Genomic DNA, 18,625 nt, shown 5'->3' with positions numbered 1-18,625 from the left:
GGTACAGTATGTAGTATGTTACAGTATGTAGTATGTTATGGCACAGTATGTAGTATGTGGTACAGTATGTAGTTTGTGGTACAGTGTAGTATATGTTATGGCACAGTATGTAGTATGTGGTACAATATGTAGTATGTGGTACACAATGTAGTATATGGTACAGTATGTAGTATGTTACAGTATGTAGTATGTTATGGCACAGTATGTAGTATGTGGTACACAATGTAGTATATGGTACAGTATGTAGAATGTTACAGTATGTAGAATGTTACAGTATGGCACAGTATGGCACAGTATGTAGTATATGGTACAGTATGTAGTATATGTTATGGTACAATATGTAGTATATGGCACAGTATGTAGCATATGTTATGGTAGAGTATGTAGTATACAGTGAGTATATGGTACAGTATGTAGTATACAGTATGTAGTATATGGCACAGTATGTAGTATATGTTAGTCTGTAGTGTATGGTACAGTATGTAGTATGTAGTATATGGCACAGTATGTAGTATATGTTAGTGTGTAGTGTATGGTACAGTATGTAGTATGTTATGGTACATTATGTAGTATATGTTATGGCACAGTATGTAGTATGTGGTACAGTATGTAGTATGTGGTACAGTATGTAGTATGTGGTACAGTATGTAGTATGTGGTACAGTATGTAGTATATGGCACAGTATGTAGTATATGGCACAGTATGTAGTATGTGGTACAGTATGTAGTATGTGGTACAGTATGTTGTATATGGCACAGTATGTTGTATATGGCACAGTATGTAGTATATGGCACAGTATGTAGTATATGGCACAGTATGTAGTGTATGGCACAGTATGTGGTATATGTTATGGTACAGTATGTAGTATATGGCACAGTATGTAGTATATGGCACAGTATGTGGTATATGGCACAGTATGTAGTATGTGGTACAGTATGTAGTATGTGGTACAGTATGTAGTGTATGGCACAGTATGTAGTATATGGTACAGTGTGTAGTATATGTTATGACACAGTATGTAGTATGTAGTATATGGCACAGTATGTAGTATATGTTAGTGTGTAGTGTATGGCACAGTATGTAGTGTATGGCACAGTATGTAGTATATGGTACAGTATGTAGTGTATGGCACAGTATGTAGTATGTGGTACAGTATGTAGTATGTGGTACAGTATGTAGTATGTGTACAGTATGTAGTATATGGCACAGTATGTAGTATATGGTACAGTATGTGGTATATGGTACAGTATGTGGTATATGGCACAGTATGTAGTATGTGGTACAGTATGTAGTGTATGGCACAGTATGTAGTGTATGGCACAGTATGTAGTATATGGTACAGTATGTAGTGTATGGCACAGTATGTAGTATGTGGTACAGTATGTAGTATATGGTACAGTATGTAGTATATGGCACAGTAAGTAGTATGTTATGGCACAGTATGTAGTATATGGCACAGTATGTAGTATATGGTACAGTATGTAGTGTATGGCACAGTATGAAGTGTATGGTACAGTATGTAGTATATGTTATGGTACAATATGTAGTATATGGCACAGTATGTAGTATATGGTACAGTATGTAGTATATGTTATGGTACAATATGTAGTATATGGCACAGTATGTAGCATATGTTATGGTAGAGTATGTAGTATACAGTGAGTATATGGTACAGTATGTAGTATACAGTATGTAGTATATGGCACAGTATGTAGTATATGTTAGTCTGTAGTGTATGGTACAGTATGTAGTATGTAGTATATGGCACAGTATGTAGTATATGTTAGTGTGTAGTGTATGGTACAGTATGTAGTATGTTATGGTACATTATGTAGTATATGTTATGGCACAGTATGTAGTATATGGCACAGTATGTAGTATGTGGTACAGTATGTAGTATGTGGTACAGTATGTAGTATATGGCACAGTATGTAGTATATGGCACAGTATGTAGTATGTGGTACAGTATGTAGTATGTGGTACAGTATGTTGTATATGGCACAGTATGTTGTATATGGCACAGTATGTAGTATATGGCACAGTATGTAGTGTATGGCACAGTATGTGGTATATGTTATGGTACAGTATGTAGTATATGGCACAGTATGTAGTATATGGCACAGTATGTGGTATATGGCACAGTATGTAGTATGTGGTACAGTATGTAGTATGTGGTACAGTATGTAGTGTATGGCACAGTATGTAGTATATGGTACAGTGTGTAGTATATGTTATGACACAGTATGTAGTATGTAGTATATGGCACAGTATGTAGTATATGTTAGTGTGTAGTGTATGGCACAGTATGTAGTGTATGGCACAGTATGTAGTATATGGTACAGTATGTAGTGTATGGCACAGTATGTAGTATGTGGTACAGTATGTAGTATGTGGTACAGTATGTAGTATGTGTACAGTATGTAGTATATGGCACAGTATGTAGTATATGGTACAGTATGTGGTATATGGTACAGTATGTGGTATATGGCACAGTATGTAGTATGTGGTACAGTATGTAGTGTATGGCACAGTATGTAGTGTATGGCACAGTATGTAGTGTATGGCACAGTATGTAGTATATGGCACAGTATGTAGTGTATGGTACAGTATGTAGTGTATGGCACAGTATGTAGTATGTGGTACAGTATGTAGTATATGGTACAGTATGTAGTATGTGGTACAGTATGTAGTATATGTTATGGTACAGTATGTAGTATATGGTACAGTATGTAGTGTATGGTACAGTATGTAGTATATGGCACAGTATGTAGTATGTGGTACAGTATGTAGTATGTGGTACAGTATGTAGTATATGGTACAGTATGTAGTATATGTTATGGTACAGTATGTAGTATATGGTACAGTATGTAGTGTATGGTACAGTATGTAGTATATGGCACAGTATGTAGTATGTGGTACAGTATGTAGTATGTGGTACAGTGTAGTATATGTTATGGCACAGTATTTAGTATATGGTACAATATGTAGTATATCGTACAGTATGTAGTATGTGGTACAGTATGTAGTATGTGGTACAGTATGTAGTATATGGCACAGTATGTAGTATATGTTATGGCACAGTATTTAGTATATGGTACAGTATGTAGTATATGGCACAGTATGTAGTATGTGGTACAGTATGTAGTATGTGGTACAGTATGTAGTATATGGCACAGTATGTAGTATATGGTACAGTATGTAGTGTATGTTATGTTACAGTATGTAGTAAGTTATGGCACAGTATGTAGTGTATGGCACAGTATGTAGTATATGGCACAGTATGTAGTATATGGTACAGTATGTGGTATATGGCACAGTATGTAGTATGTGGTACAGTATGTAGTAAGTTATGGCACAGTATGTAGTATATGGCACAGTATGTAGTATGTGGTACAGTATGTAGTATATGGCACAGTATGTAGTATATGGCACAGTATGTAGTATATGGCACAGTATGTAGTGTATGGCACAGTATGTAGTATATGTTATGGTACAGTATGTAGTATATGTTATGGTACAGTATGTAGTATATGGTACAATATGTAGTATATGGCACAGTATGTAGTATGTGGTACACAATGTAGTATATGGTACAGTATGTAGTATGTTACAGTATGTAGTATGTTATGGCACAGTATGTAGAATGTTACAGTATGTAGTATGTTACAGTATGTAGTATGTTATGGCACAGTAAGTAGTATGTGGCACAGTATGGAGTATATGGCACAGTATGGAGTATATGGCACAGTATGGAGTATATGGCACAGTATGTAGTATATGGTACAGTATGTGGTATATGGCACAGTATGTAGTATATGGCACAGTATGTAGTATGTGGTACAGTATGTAGTATGTGGTACAGTATGTTGTATATGGCACAGTATGTTGTATATGGCACAGTATGTAGTATATGGCACAGTATGTAGTGTATGGCACAGTATGTGGTATATGTTATGGTACAGTATGTAGTATATGGCACAGTATGTAGTATATGGCACAGTATGTGGTATATGGCACAGTATGTAGTATGTGGTACAGTATGTAGTATGTGGTACAGTATGTAGTGTATGGCACAGTATGTAGTATATGGTACAGTGTGTAGTATATGTTATGACACAGTATGTAGTATGTAGTATATGGCACAGTATGTAGTATATGTTAGTGTGTAGTGTATGGCACAGTATGTAGTGTATGGCACAGTATGTAGTATATGGTACAGTATGTAGTGTATGGCACAGTATGTAGTATGTGGTACAGTATGTAGTATGTGGTACAGTATGTAGTATGTGTACAGTATGTAGTATATGGCACAGTATGTAGTATATGGTACAGTATGTGGTATATGGTACAGTATGTGGTATATGGCACAGTATGTAGTATGTGGTACAGTATGTAGTGTATGGCACAGTATGTAGTGTATGGCACAGTATGTAGTGTATGGCACAGTATGTAGTATATGGCACAGTATGTAGTGTATGGTACAGTATGTAGTGTATGGCACAGTATGTAGTATGTGGTACAGTATGTAGTATATGGTACAGTATGTAGTATGTGGTACAGTATGTAGTATATGTTATGGTACAGTATGTAGTATATGGTACAGTATGTAGTGTATGGTACAGTATGTAGTATATGGCACAGTATGTAGTATGTGGTACAGTATGTAGTATATGGTACAGTATGTAGTATATGGCACAGTATGTAGTATATGTTATGGTACAGTATGTAGTATATGGTACAGTATGTAGTGTATGGTACAGTATGTAGTATATGGCACAGTATGTAGTATGTGGTACAGTATGTAGTATGTGGTACAGTGTAGTATATGTTATGGCACAGTATTTAGTATATGGTACAATATGTAGTATATCGTACAGTATGTAGTATGTGGTACAGTATGTAGTATGTGGTACAGTATGTAGTATATGGCACAGTATGTAGTATATGTTATGGCACAGTATTTAGTATATGGTACAGTATGTAGTATATGGCACAGTATGTAGTATGTGGTACAGTATGTAGTATGTGGTACAGTATGTAGTATATGGCACAGTATGTAGTATATGGTACAGTATGTAGTGTATGTTATGTTACAGTATGTAGTAAGTTATGGCACAGTATGTAGTGTATGGCACAGTATGTAGTATATGGCACAGTATGTAGTATATGGTACAGTATGTGGTATATGGCACAGTATGTAGTATGTGGTACAGTATGTAGTAAGTTATGGCACAGTATGTAGTATATGGCACAGTATGTAGTATGTGGTACAGTATGTAGTATATGGCACAGTATGTAGTATATGGCACAGTATGTAGTATATGGCACAGTATGTAGTGTATGGCACAGTATGTAGTATATGTTATGGTACAGTATGTAGTATATGTTATGGTACAGTATGTAGTATATGGTACAATATGTAGTATATGGCACAGTATGTAGTATGTGGTACACAATGTAGTATATGGTACAGTATGTAGTATGTTACAGTATGTAGTATGTTATGGCACAGTATGTAGAATGTTACAGTATGTAGTATGTTACAGTATGTAGTATGTTATGGCACAGTAAGTAGTATGTGGCACAGTATGGAGTATATGGCACAGTATGGAGTATATGGCACAGTATGGAGTATATGGCACAGTATGGAGTATATGGCACAGTATGGAGTATATGGCACAGTATGTAGTATGTGGCACAGTATGTAGTATGTGGCACAGTATGTAGTGTATGGCACAGTATGTAGTGTATGGCACAGTATGTAGTGTATGGCACAGTATGTAGTATATGGCACAGTATGTAGTATGTGGCACAGTATGTAGTATGTGGCACAGTATGTAGTGTGTGGCACAGTATGTAGTGTATGGCACAGTATGTAGTGTATGGCACAGTATGTAGTATATGGCACAGTATGTAGTATGTGGCACAGTATGTAGTATATGGTACAGTATGTAGTATGTGGTACAATATGTAGTGTATGGTACAGTATGTAGTGTATGGTACAGTATGTAGTGTATGGCACAGTATGTAGTATATGGCACAGTATGTAGTATATGGCACAGTATGTAGTATATGGTACAGTATGTAGTATGTGGTACAGTATGTAGTATATGTTATGGTACAGTATGTAGTGTATGGCACAGTATGTAGTGTGTGGTACAGTATGTAGTATGTGGCACAGTATGTAGTATATGTTATGGTACAGTATGTAGTGTATGGCACAGTATGTAGTATGTGGTACAGTATGTAGTGTATGGCACAGTATGTAGTATATGGTACAGTATGTAGTGTATGGCACAGTATGAAGTGTATGGTACAGTATGTAGTATATGTTATGGTACAATATGTAGTATATGGCACAGTATGTAGTATGTGGCACAGTATGTAGTATATGTTATGGTACAGTATGTAGTATATGGTACAGTATGTAGTATGTGGCACAGTATGTAGTATATGGTACAGTATGTAGTATGTGGCACAGTATGTAGTATATGTTATGGTACAGTATGTAGTATGTGGCACAGTATGTAGTATGTGGCACAGTATGTAGTATATGTTATGGCACAGTATGTAGTATATGTTATGGTACAGTATGTAGTGTGTGGTACAGTATGTAGTATATGTTATGGCACAGTATGTAGTATATGGCACAGTATGTAGTATATGGCACAGTATGTAGTATGTGGCACAGTATGTAGTATATGTTATGGTACAGTATGTAGTATGTGGCACAGTATGTAGTATATGTTATGGCACAGTATGTAGTATGTGGCACAGTATGTAGTATATGTTATGGCACAGTATGTAGTATGTGGCACAGTATGTAGTATATGTTATGGCACAGTATGTAGTATGTGGCACAGTATGTAGTATATGTTATGGCACAGTATGTAGTGTATGGTACAGTATGTAGTATATGGTACAGTATGTAGTATGTGGCACAGTATGTAGTATATGGTACAGTATGTAGTATGTGGCACAGTATGTAGTATATGTTATGGTACAGTATGTAGTATGTGGCACAGTATGTAGTATGTGGCACAGTATGTAGTATATGTTATGGCACAGTATGTAGTATATGTTATGGTACAGTATGTAGTGTGTGGTACAGTATGTAGTATATGTTATGGCACAGTATGTAGTATATGTTATGGTACAGTATGTAGTATGTGGCACAGTATGTAGTATGTGGCACAGTATGTAGTATATGTTATGGTACAGTATGTAGTATGTGGCACAGTATGTAGTATATGTTATGGCACAGTATGTAGTATGTGGCACAGTATGTAGTATATGTTATGGTACAGTATGTAGTATGTGGCACAGTATGTAGTATATGTTATGGCACAGTATGTAGTATGTGGCACAGTATGTAGTATATGTTATGGCACAGTATGTAGTATATGGTACAGTATGTAGTATGTGGCACAGTATGTAGTATATGTTATGGTACAGTATGTAGTATGTGGCACAGTATGTAGTATATGTTATGGTACAGTATGTAGTATATGTTATGGCACAGTATGTAGTATATGTTATGGTACAGTATGTAGTATGTGGCACAGTATGTAGTATGTGGCACAGTATGTAGTATATGTTATGGTACAGTATGTAGTATGTGGCACAGTATGTAGTATATGTTATGGTACAGTATGTAGTATATGTTATGGCACAGTATGTAGTATATGTTATGGTACAGTATGTAGTATGTGGCACAGTATGTAGTATATGTTATGGTACAGTATGTAGTATATGTTATGGCACAGTATGTAGTATATGTTATGGTACAGTATGTAGTATGTGGCACAGTATGTAGTATATGTTATGGTACAGTATGTAGTATGTGGCACAGTATGTAGTATATGTTATGGCACAGTATGTAGTATATGGCACAGTATGTAGTATGTGGTACAGTATGTAGTATGTGGTACAGTATGTAGTATATGGCACAGTATGTAGTATATGGCACAGTATGTAGTATGTGGTACAGTATGTAGTATGTGGTACAGTATGTTGTATATGGCACAGTATGTTGTATATGGCACAGTATGTAGTATATGGCACAGTATGTAGTGTATGGCACAGTATGTGGTATATGTTATGGTACAGTATGTAGTATATGGCACAGTATGTAGTATATGGCACAGTATGTGGTATATGGCACAGTATGTAGTATGTGGTACAGTATGTAGTATGTGGTACAGTATGTAGTGTATGGCACAGTATGTAGTATATGGTACAGTGTGTAGTATATGTTATGACACAGTATGTAGTATGTAGTATATGGCACAGTATGTAGTATATGTTAGTGTGTAGTGTATGGCACAGTATGTAGTGTATGGCACAGTATGTAGTATATGGTACAGTATGTAGTGTATGGCACAGTATGTAGTATGTGGTACAGTATGTAGTATGTGGTACAGTATGTAGTATGTGTACAGTATGTAGTATATGGCACAGTATGTAGTATATGGTACAGTATGTGGTATATGGTACAGTATGTGGTATATGGCACAGTATGTAGTATGTGGTACAGTATGTAGTGTATGGCACAGTATGTAGTGTATGGCACAGTATGTAGTGTATGGCACAGTATGTAGTATATGGCACAGTATGTAGTGTATGGTACAGTATGTAGTGTATGGCACAGTATGTAGTATGTGGTACAGTATGTAGTATATGGTACAGTATGTAGTATGTGGTACAGTATGTAGTATATGTTATGGTACAGTATGTAGTATATGGTACAGTATGTAGTATATGGCACAGTATGTAGTATATGGCACAGTATGTAGTATATGGCACAGTATGTAGTATATGGTACAGTATGTAGTATATGGTACAGTATGTAGTATATGTTATGGTACAGTATGTAGTATATGGTACAGTATGTAGTGTATGGTACAGTATGTAGTATATGGCACAGTATGTAGTATGTGGTACAGTATGTAGTATGTGGTACAGTGTAGTATATGTTATGGCACAGTATTTAGTATATGGTACAATATGTAGTATATCGTACAGTATGTAGTATGTGGTACAGTATGTAGTATGTGGTACAGTATGTAGTATATGGCACAGTATGTAGTATATGTTATGGCACAGTATTTAGTATATGGTACAGTATGTAGTATATGGCACAGTATGTAGTATGTGGTACAGTATGTAGTATGTGGTACAGTATGTAGTATATGGCACAGTATGTAGTATATGGTACAGTATGTAGTGTATGTTATGTTACAGTATGTAGTAAGTTATGGCACAGTATGTAGTGTATGGCACAGTATGTAGTATATGGCACAGTATGTAGTATATGGTACAGTATGTGGTATATGGCACAGTATGTAGTATGTGGTACAGTATGTAGTAAGTTATGGCACAGTATGTAGTATATGGCACAGTATGTAGTATGTGGTACAGTATGTAGTATATGGCACAGTATGTAGTATATGGCACAGTATGTAGTATATGGCACAGTATGTAGTGTATGGCACAGTATGTAGTATATGTTATGGTACAGTATGTAGTATATGTTATGGTACAGTATGTAGTATATGGTACAATATGTAGTATATGGCACAGTATGTAGTATGTGGTACACAATGTAGTATATGGTACAGTATGTAGTATGTTACAGTATGTAGTATGTTATGGCACAGTATGTAGAATGTTACAGTATGTAGTATGTTACAGTATGTAGTATGTTATGGCACAGTAAGTAGTATGTGGCACAGTATGGAGTATATGGCACAGTATGGAGTATATGGCACAGTATGGAGTATATGGCACAGTATGGAGTATATGGCACAGTATGTAGTATATGGCACAGTATGTAGTATGTGGCACAGTATGTAGTATGTGGCACAGTATGTAGTGTATGGCACAGTATGTAGTGTATGGCACAGTATGTAGTGTATGGCACAGTATGTAGTATATGGCACAGTATGTAGTATGTGGCACAGTATGTAGTGTGTGGCACAGTATGTAGTGTGTGGCACAGTATGTAGTGTATGGCACAGTATGTAGTGTATGGCACAGTATGTAGTATATGGCACAGTATGTAGTATGTGGCACAGTATGTAGTATATGGTACAGTATGTAGTATGTGGTACAATATGTAGTGTATGGTACAGTATGTAGTATATGGTACAGTATGTAGTGTATGGCACAGTATGTAGTATATGGCACAGTATGTAGTATATGGCACAGTATGTAGTATATGGTACAGTATGTAGTATGTGGTACAGTATGTAGTATATGTTATGGTACAGTATGTAGTGTATGGCACAGTATGTAGTGTGTGGTACAGTATGTAGTATGTGGCACAGTATGTAGTATATGTTATGGTACAGTATGTAGTGTATGGCACAGTATGTAGTATGTGGTACAGTATGTAGTGTATGGCACAGTATGTAGTATATGGTACAGTATGTAGTGTATGGCACAGTATGAAGTGTATGGTACAGTATGTAGTATATGTTATGGTACAATATGTAGTATATGGCACAGTATGTAGTATGTGGCACAGTATGTAGTATATGTTATGGTACAGTATGTAGTATATGGTACAGTATGTAGTATGTGGCACAGTATGTAGTATATGGTACAGTATGTAGTATGTGGCACAGTATGTAGTATATGTTATGGTACAGTATGTAGTATGTGGCACAGTATGTAGTATGTGGCACAGTATGTAGTATATGTTATGGCACAGTATGTAGTATATGTTATGGTACAGTATGTAGTGTGTGGTACAGTATGTAGTATATGTTATGGCACAGTATGTAGTATATGTTATGGTACAGTATGTAGTATGTGGCACAGTATGTAGTATGTGGCACAGTATGTAGTATATGTTATGGTACAGTATGTAGTATGTGGCACAGTATGTAGTATATGTTATGGCACAGTATGTAGTATGTGGCACAGTATGTAGTATATGTTATGGCACAGTATGTAGTATGTGGCACAGTATGTAGTATATGTTATGGCACAGTATGTAGTATGTGGCACAGTATGTAGTATATGTTATGGCACAGTATGTAGTGTATGGTACAGTATGTAGTATATGGTACAGTATGTAGTATGTGGCACAGTATGTAGTATATGGTACAGTATGTAGTATGTGGCACAGTATGTAGTATATGTTATGGTACAGTATGTAGTATGTGGCACAGTATGTAGTATGTGGCACAGTATGTAGTATATGTTATGGCACAGTATGTAGTATATGTTATGGTACAGTATGTAGTGTGTGGTACAGTATGTAGTATATGTTATGGCACAGTATGTAGTATATGTTATGGTACAGTATGTAGTATGTGGCACAGTATGTAGTATGTGGCACAGTATGTAGTATATGTTATGGTACAGTATGTAGTATGTGGCACAGTATGTAGTATATGTTATGGTACAGTATGTAGTATGTGGCACAGTATGTAGTATATGTTATGGTACAGTATGTAGTATGTGGCACAGTATGTAGTATATGTTATGGCACAGTATGTAGTATGTGGCACAGTATGTAGTATATGTTATGGCACAGTATGTAGTATATGGTACAGTATGTAGTATGTGGCACAGTATGTAGTATATGTTATGGTACAGTATGTAGTATGTGGCACAGTATGTAGTATATGTTATGGTACAGTATGTAGTATATGTTATGGCACAGTATGTAGTATATGTTATGGTACAGTATGTAGTATGTGGCACAGTATGTAGTATGTGGCACAGTATGTAGTATATGTTATGGTACAGTATGTAGTATGTGGCACAGTATGTAGTATATGTTATGGTACAGTATGTAGTATATGTTATGGCACAGTATGTAGTATATGTTATGGTACAGTATGTAGTATGTGGCACAGTATGTAGTATATGTTATGGTACAGTATGTAGTATGTGGCACAGTATGTAGTATATGTTATGGTACAGTATGTAGTATGTGGCACAGTATGTAGTATATGGTACAGTATGTAGTATGTGGCACAGTATGTAGTATATGTTATGGCACAGTATGTAGTATGTGGCACAGTATGTAGTATATGTTATGGCACAGTATGTAGTATATGTTATGGTACAGTATGTAGTGTGTGGTACAGTATGTAGTATATGTTATGGCACAGTATGTAGTATATGTTATGGTACAGTATGTAGTATGTGGCACAGTATGTAGTATATGTTATGGTACAGTATGTAGTATGTGGCACAGTATGTAGTATATGTTATGGCACAGTATGTAGTATGTGGCACAGTATGTAGTATATGTTATGGTACAGTATGTAGTATGTGGCACAGTATGTAGTATATGTTATGGCACAGTATGTAGTATGTGGCACAGTATGTAGTATATGTTATGGCACAGTATGTAGTATATGGTACAGTATGTAGTATGTGGCACAGTATGTAGTATATGTTATGGTACAGTATGTAGTATGTGGCACAGTATGTAGTATATGTTATGGTACAGTATGTAGTATATGTTATGGCACAGTATGTAGTATATGTTATGGTACAGTATGTAGTATGTGGCACAGTATGTAGTATATGTTATGGTACAGTATGTAGTATGTGGCACAGTATGTAGTATATGTTATGGTACAGTATGTAGTATGTGGCACAGTATGTAGTATATGGTACAGTATGTAGTATGTGGCACAGTATGTAGTATATGTTATGGCACAGTATGTAGTATGTGGCACAGTATGTAGTATATGGTACAGTATGTAGTATGTGGCACAGTATGTAGTATATGTTATGGTACAGTATGTAGTATGTGGCACAGTATGTAGTATATGTTATGGTACAGTATGTAGTATGTGGCACAGTATGTAGTATATGTTATGGTACAGTATGTAGTATGTGGCACAGTATGTAGTATATGGTACAGTATGTAGTATGTGGCACAGTATGTAGTATATGTTATGGCACAGTATGTAGTATGTGGCACAGTATGTAGTATATGTTATGGTACAGTATGTAGTATGTGGCACAGTATGTAGTATATGTTATGGCACAGTATGTAGTATGTGGCACAGTATGTAGTATATGTTATGGCACAGTATGTAGTATATGTTATGGTACAGTATGGATAAATATTTGTAGTGACTGATCTTGTTTGTGCTGTTTCCCCCCTGCAGTGCCCCCGTGGGCCATCATAGCCATTGCGGTGGTCGCGGGGTTACTGATCATCACCTGCTGCTTCTGTATCTGTAAGAAATGCTGCTGCAAGAAGAAGAAAGGGAAAAAAGAGAAGGGAAAAGGGATGAAGAACGCCCTGAACATGAAGGACATGAAAGGAGGCGGCGGGCAGGTAACTCTGGGGCAAATCCATGAGGGTGGAGCCCACAAATGCCCCACACATCTCCCCAACAATGGGCCATACAAATCAAACACAAAATCCTTAGTCTAGCCTCAGTTTCTTCATTTTCACAAAGGTTTAAAAAGGGAAAACACTCAACGACTGTGTAGAGCCATCCCTCCTGAGTACGGAAATACCCCACATGTGGGCATAAAGTGCCAGGCGGGTGCACGGAAAGCCTCTATAGGAACCGAGCGGTGGACGAAGTCCATGTCGTGTTTACCAAACCCCCCGTGCTGCCGAATCAGTGTACACCCCCCACAGGTGACCCTATTATGGCAACTGCACCCCTCTAGGAATGTAACAAGCGTATGGACTCCACTAGTGACACAATGGGGGACGTTTACTAAGGATTCTAATGTGTGCAACTCTTCTAATGAGGATTGGTAGGCCCCGCTACCCGGTGCTGAGCGGACGTAGGCCCCGCTACCCGGTGCTGAGCGGACGTAGGCCCCGCTACCCGGTGCTGAGCGGACGTAGGCGCCGCTACCCGGTGCTGAGCGGACGTAGGCCCCGCTACCCGGTGCTGAGCGGACGTAGGCCCCGCTACCCGGTGCTGAGCGGACGTAGGCCCCGCTACCCGGTGCTGAGCGGACGTAGGCGCCGCTACCCGGTGCTGAGCGGACGTAGGCCCCGCTACTATGCTATAGTGTGTGTGTGTGTGTGTGTATAAATATATATATATCTAATATGCAGTGGTGTGAAAAAGTGTTTGCCCCCTTCCTCATTTCCTGTTTTTTTTCCATGTTTGTCACATTTGGAACATCAAACCAATTTAAACAATAGTCAAGGACAACACAAGTAACACAAAATGCAATTTATAAATGAAGGTGTTTATTATTAAAGGAGAAAAAATCCAAACCATCATGGCCCTGTGTGACACAGTGATTGCCCTCCTTGTTAAAACCTCCTATAACTGTGGTTTATCACACCTGAGTTCAATAGCCACACCCAGGCCTGATTATTGCCACACCATATCCACATCACTTAAATAGGAGCTGTCTGACACAGTAACGTCCACCAAAAGATCCTTAAAAGCTGCACATCATGCCGAGATCCAAAGAAATTCAGGAACAATTAAGAAAGAAAGTCATTGACATCTATCAGTCCGGAAAGGGTTATAAAGCCATTTCCAAAGCTTTGGGAATCCAGTGAACCCCAGTGATCGCCATTATCCACAAATGGCGAAGACATGGACCAGTGGTGAACCTTCCCAGGAGTGGCCGCCCGCCCAAAATTACCCCAAGAGCGCAGCAACGACTCGTCCAAGAGGTCACAAAAGACCCCACAACAACGTCCAAAGAACTGCAGGCCTCACTTGCCTCAGTTAAGGTCAGAGTTCATGCCTCCACCATCAGAAGAAGACTGGGCAAAAATAGCCGGCATGGCAGAGCTCCGAGAAGAAAACCACTGCTGAGCAAAAAGAACATTAAAGCTCGTCTTAATTTTCCCAAAACACATCTTGATGATCCCCAAGACTTTTAGGAAAACATTCTGTGGAGCGATGAGACAAAAGTGGAGCTCTGTGGAAGGTGCGTGTCCCATTACATGTGGCGTAAAAGGAACACTGCGTTTCAGAGACAGAACATTCTACTAACAGTACAATATGGCGGTAAAATATCCTGAACGTCCGACCATCTGTTTGTGAACTCAAGCTGAAATCAACTTGGGTTCTGCAGCAGGACCAGGGCCGGCGTTAGGGGGGGGCAAACAAGGCAAATGCCCAGGGCCCCGTCCTCAGGGGGCCCCGCACGCAGAGTGAGGGTAAGAGTAGCCAGCCAGCAGCATGAGGAGACGCGCAGCTTCCCCTCTGATCGATCAGACCTACAGGGGCACACACAGCATCACATTGCCCCGATCGCGCTGCCCCCCTCTGATCAATCAGACCTACAGGGGCACACACAGCATCACATTGCCCCGATCGCGCTGCCCCCCTCTGATCAATCAGACCTACAGGGGCACACACAGCATCACATTGCCCCGATCGCGCTGCCCCCCTCTCACAACACAGCATCTCCCTGTTACCTGCCGATCGCTATGTACAGGCTGTGACAGGGATCCTTGGATGATGCTGCCACCCCCTGAGCCCGGCTGCTAATGATGCCATTGGTGGCTCCTGTCACATGGCCATCGGCAAAGTGCTGCTGTGGTCCTGGAGAAGCTCTGTGCTGTCTGTCCCTGGGGGGAGGGGGTTACTACACAGTCTGTGCTGCCAGCGCACATCCCACCCACCTCCTCTCCCCTCATGTGATGCTCTGCAGCTTCCTGCTAAGTTATAAGCAGCAGTCGGAACGACAGGAAGAAGGGAGGGACAATATTGTGCAAACCTCTGCACACAAGTGAGACAGACAGCCCTCAGCCACCTTACATCAGCCTGCCGATTAACCCCTTGTAGACTGCACCCAGCTGGATAAGTATGCTGTGTTATGTGTACACTGTGCAGTGCTATGTGTGATGTGTTATGTATTGGTGGTGATGTCTGTCTGTATTGTTCTATGTATAAGTGATGTGCAGACTGTGTGCTGTAATACTGTGTTTATATATGTGTAGGAGCATATGTCTGACTATTTATCCGATTTATCCTATCTATCTATCTATCTATCTATCTATCTATCTATCTATCTATCTCCTATCTATCTATCTATCTCCTATCTATCTATCTCCTATCTATCTATCTCCTATCTATCTCCTATCTATCTATCTCCTATCTATCTATCTATCTATCTATCTATCTATCTATCTATCTATCTATCTCCTATCTATCTATCTATCTCCTATCTCCTATCTATCTATCTATCTATCTCCTATCTATCTATCTCCTATCTATCTATCTATCTATCTATCTCCTATCTATCTATCTATCTCCTATCTATCTATCTATCTCCTATCTATCTCCTATCTATCTATCTATCTATCTATCTATCTCCTATCTATCTATCTCCTATCTATCTATCTATCTATCTATCTATCTATCTCCTATCTATCTATCTATCTCCTATCTATCTATCTATCTCCTATCTATCTCCTATCTATCTATCTATCTCCTATCTATCTCCTATCTCCTATCTATCTATCTATCTATCTCCTATCTATCTATCTCCTATCTATCTATCTATCTATCTATCTCCTATCTATCTATCTATCTCCTATCTATCTATCTATCTATCTAATGTCCACAATAGAGCGCACTCCCAGTTCCAGTGCTGGAGTGCCAAGCAACGGAGATTGGATAAAAATCTCCACTAAATAAATCCAAGAATTTTGCGGCACATCCGTATAGTGAAAAAAAGTTGTGGTATTTATTGGTACATCAAAAAGCAACTTGCTTTTTGATGTACCAATAAATACCACAACTTTTTTTCACTATACGGATGTGCCGCAAAATTCTTGGATTTATCTATCTATCTATCTATCTATCTCCTATCTATCTATCTATCTATCTATCTATCTATCTATCTATCTATCTCCTATCTGTCAGTCCATCCATATATATGTAATAATATCCAGTAGAAATACAACGGCACTCACCGGTGTCAGCGAAATCGATGCTTTATTACAGGAAGAGATATACAACAATAGCGCTCCACACCTCCTTTCTGTGGAACGCACCTGCTATTGTTGTATATCTCTTCCTGTAATAAACCATCGATTTCGCTGACACCGGTGAGTGCCGTTGTATTTCTACTGGATATTAATATGATTGCTGGACTTACTGCTGTCTCAATGAGCAACACATGAGCGAGTACCTTGCACACGGCACGCTTTGTTTACGGAGCCCAGGAAGCCGTAGTGCCTGCTCTGTCTTCTTGTGGCTTATCTATCCATATACACATGTGGGGGGGGGGGGAGCAATGGGTCATTGTCTTAATAAGTTTCTTGCACTCACTTAATTGCACAGGAATGAGCAAATTCAATTTTTTGCATAAAAACTTGCGCCTGGGGATATGCTGCTGCGCACTATGCACAATACCTGCTGGATGTATATATGTATTTTTGGGGCCCCACTTTAGTTTTGCCCAGGGCCACATTTTGTCTAAAACCGGCCCTGAGCAGGACAATGATCCTAAACCCACCAGCAAGTCCACCGCTGAATGGCTGAAGAAAAACAAAATGAAGACTTTGGGGTGGCCTAGGCAAAGTCCTGACCTGAATCCTATTGAGATGTTGTGGTGTGAGGTACGGCCGTTCATGCTGGAAAACCCTCTAATGTAACTGAATCAGAACAATTCTGCAAAGATGAGTGGCCAAAATTCCTCCAGAACGCCAGAAAAGACTCCTTACAAACGCTTGGTTGTTGTTGCTGCTAAGGGCGGCCCAACCAGTTATTAGGGGGGGCAATCACTTTCTCACACAGCCATGATGGTTTGGATTTTTTTTCTCCTTTAATATATGTTATAATGTATTTTGTGTTACTTGTGTTGTCCTTGACTATTGTTTAAATTGGTTTGATGTTCCAAAACACTTAAGTGTGACAAACATGGAAAAAACCAGGAAATGAGGAAGGGGGCAAAGACTTCTTCACAGCACTGCGTATGTAGTACTATGGAGACCAGATATGCTGATGCTATTAATTGTAGTGTGGCTGCTGTGCAGAGAAATCCTGGTGACACTAATGTGCACGCTCACCTGCTAGAGTCCTACCTGCTTGGGGACCACTCACAAATAACGGGTTACTGCCGACCACCATCCCATCCTCTCACCGGGTTTTGGGTTTAGGAATCTTCAGTCTTATATAACCGGTGGATTAGTAATGGCGCCAAACCCTTCTGCTCAGGAGTTCCTGCTTCAAGGAGAGACACGGCCAGGCCGTCATGTAAGGTATATACCTTCCCTTTATCCTATAGTAGCGTCTCTTCCCTGACATGGCGTCCACTACACAGCGTGTACGGAGGGGCATGTGACAGACCGTGGGCACAGACGTGGTGGGGGATACAGCACTCCATGGTCACATTATTAGTGCTGTCATGGACGGGATGGCTGCGGGACTCCATCCACGGGCCAGAGATGGACGGGATGGCTGCGGGACTCCATCCATGGGCCAGAGATGGGCGGGATGGCTGCGGGCCTCCATCCATGAGCCAGAGATGGACGGGATGGCTGCGGGACTCCATCCATGGGCCAGAGATGGACGGGATGGCTGCGGGCCTCCATCAATGAGCCAGAGATGGACGGGATGGCTGCGGGCCTCCATCAATGAGCCAGAGATGGACGGGATGGCTGCGGGCCTCCATCAATGAGCCAGAGATGGTCGGGATGGCTGCG

General features: G+C 39.3%; 1 protein-coding gene across 2 annotated transcripts in view; it reads left to right on the top strand.

Moving 5' to 3' along the window:
* The window catches only part of LOC138767378 (synaptotagmin-2-like), a 180,792-nt gene that overhangs the window by 36,023 nt on the left and 126,144 nt on the right, over positions 1-18,625 (top strand). For both annotated transcript variants that reach the window (XM_069944878.1, XM_069944877.1), the window contains exon 3: positions 13,143-13,315. In XM_069944878.1, coding sequence (XP_069800979.1) covers positions 13,143-13,315 — 173 coding nt within the window. The remainder of the gene's footprint in view (positions 1-13,142; positions 13,316-18,625) is intronic.

The sequence above is a fragment of the Dendropsophus ebraccatus genome, chromosome 11, assembly GCF_027789765.1.
Source record: "Dendropsophus ebraccatus isolate aDenEbr1 chromosome 11, aDenEbr1.pat, whole genome shotgun sequence".
Classification (NCBI taxonomy): Eukaryota; Metazoa; Chordata; class Amphibia; order Anura; family Hylidae; genus Dendropsophus; species Dendropsophus ebraccatus.
This window is presented reverse-complemented; position numbering and strand designations above follow the sequence as displayed.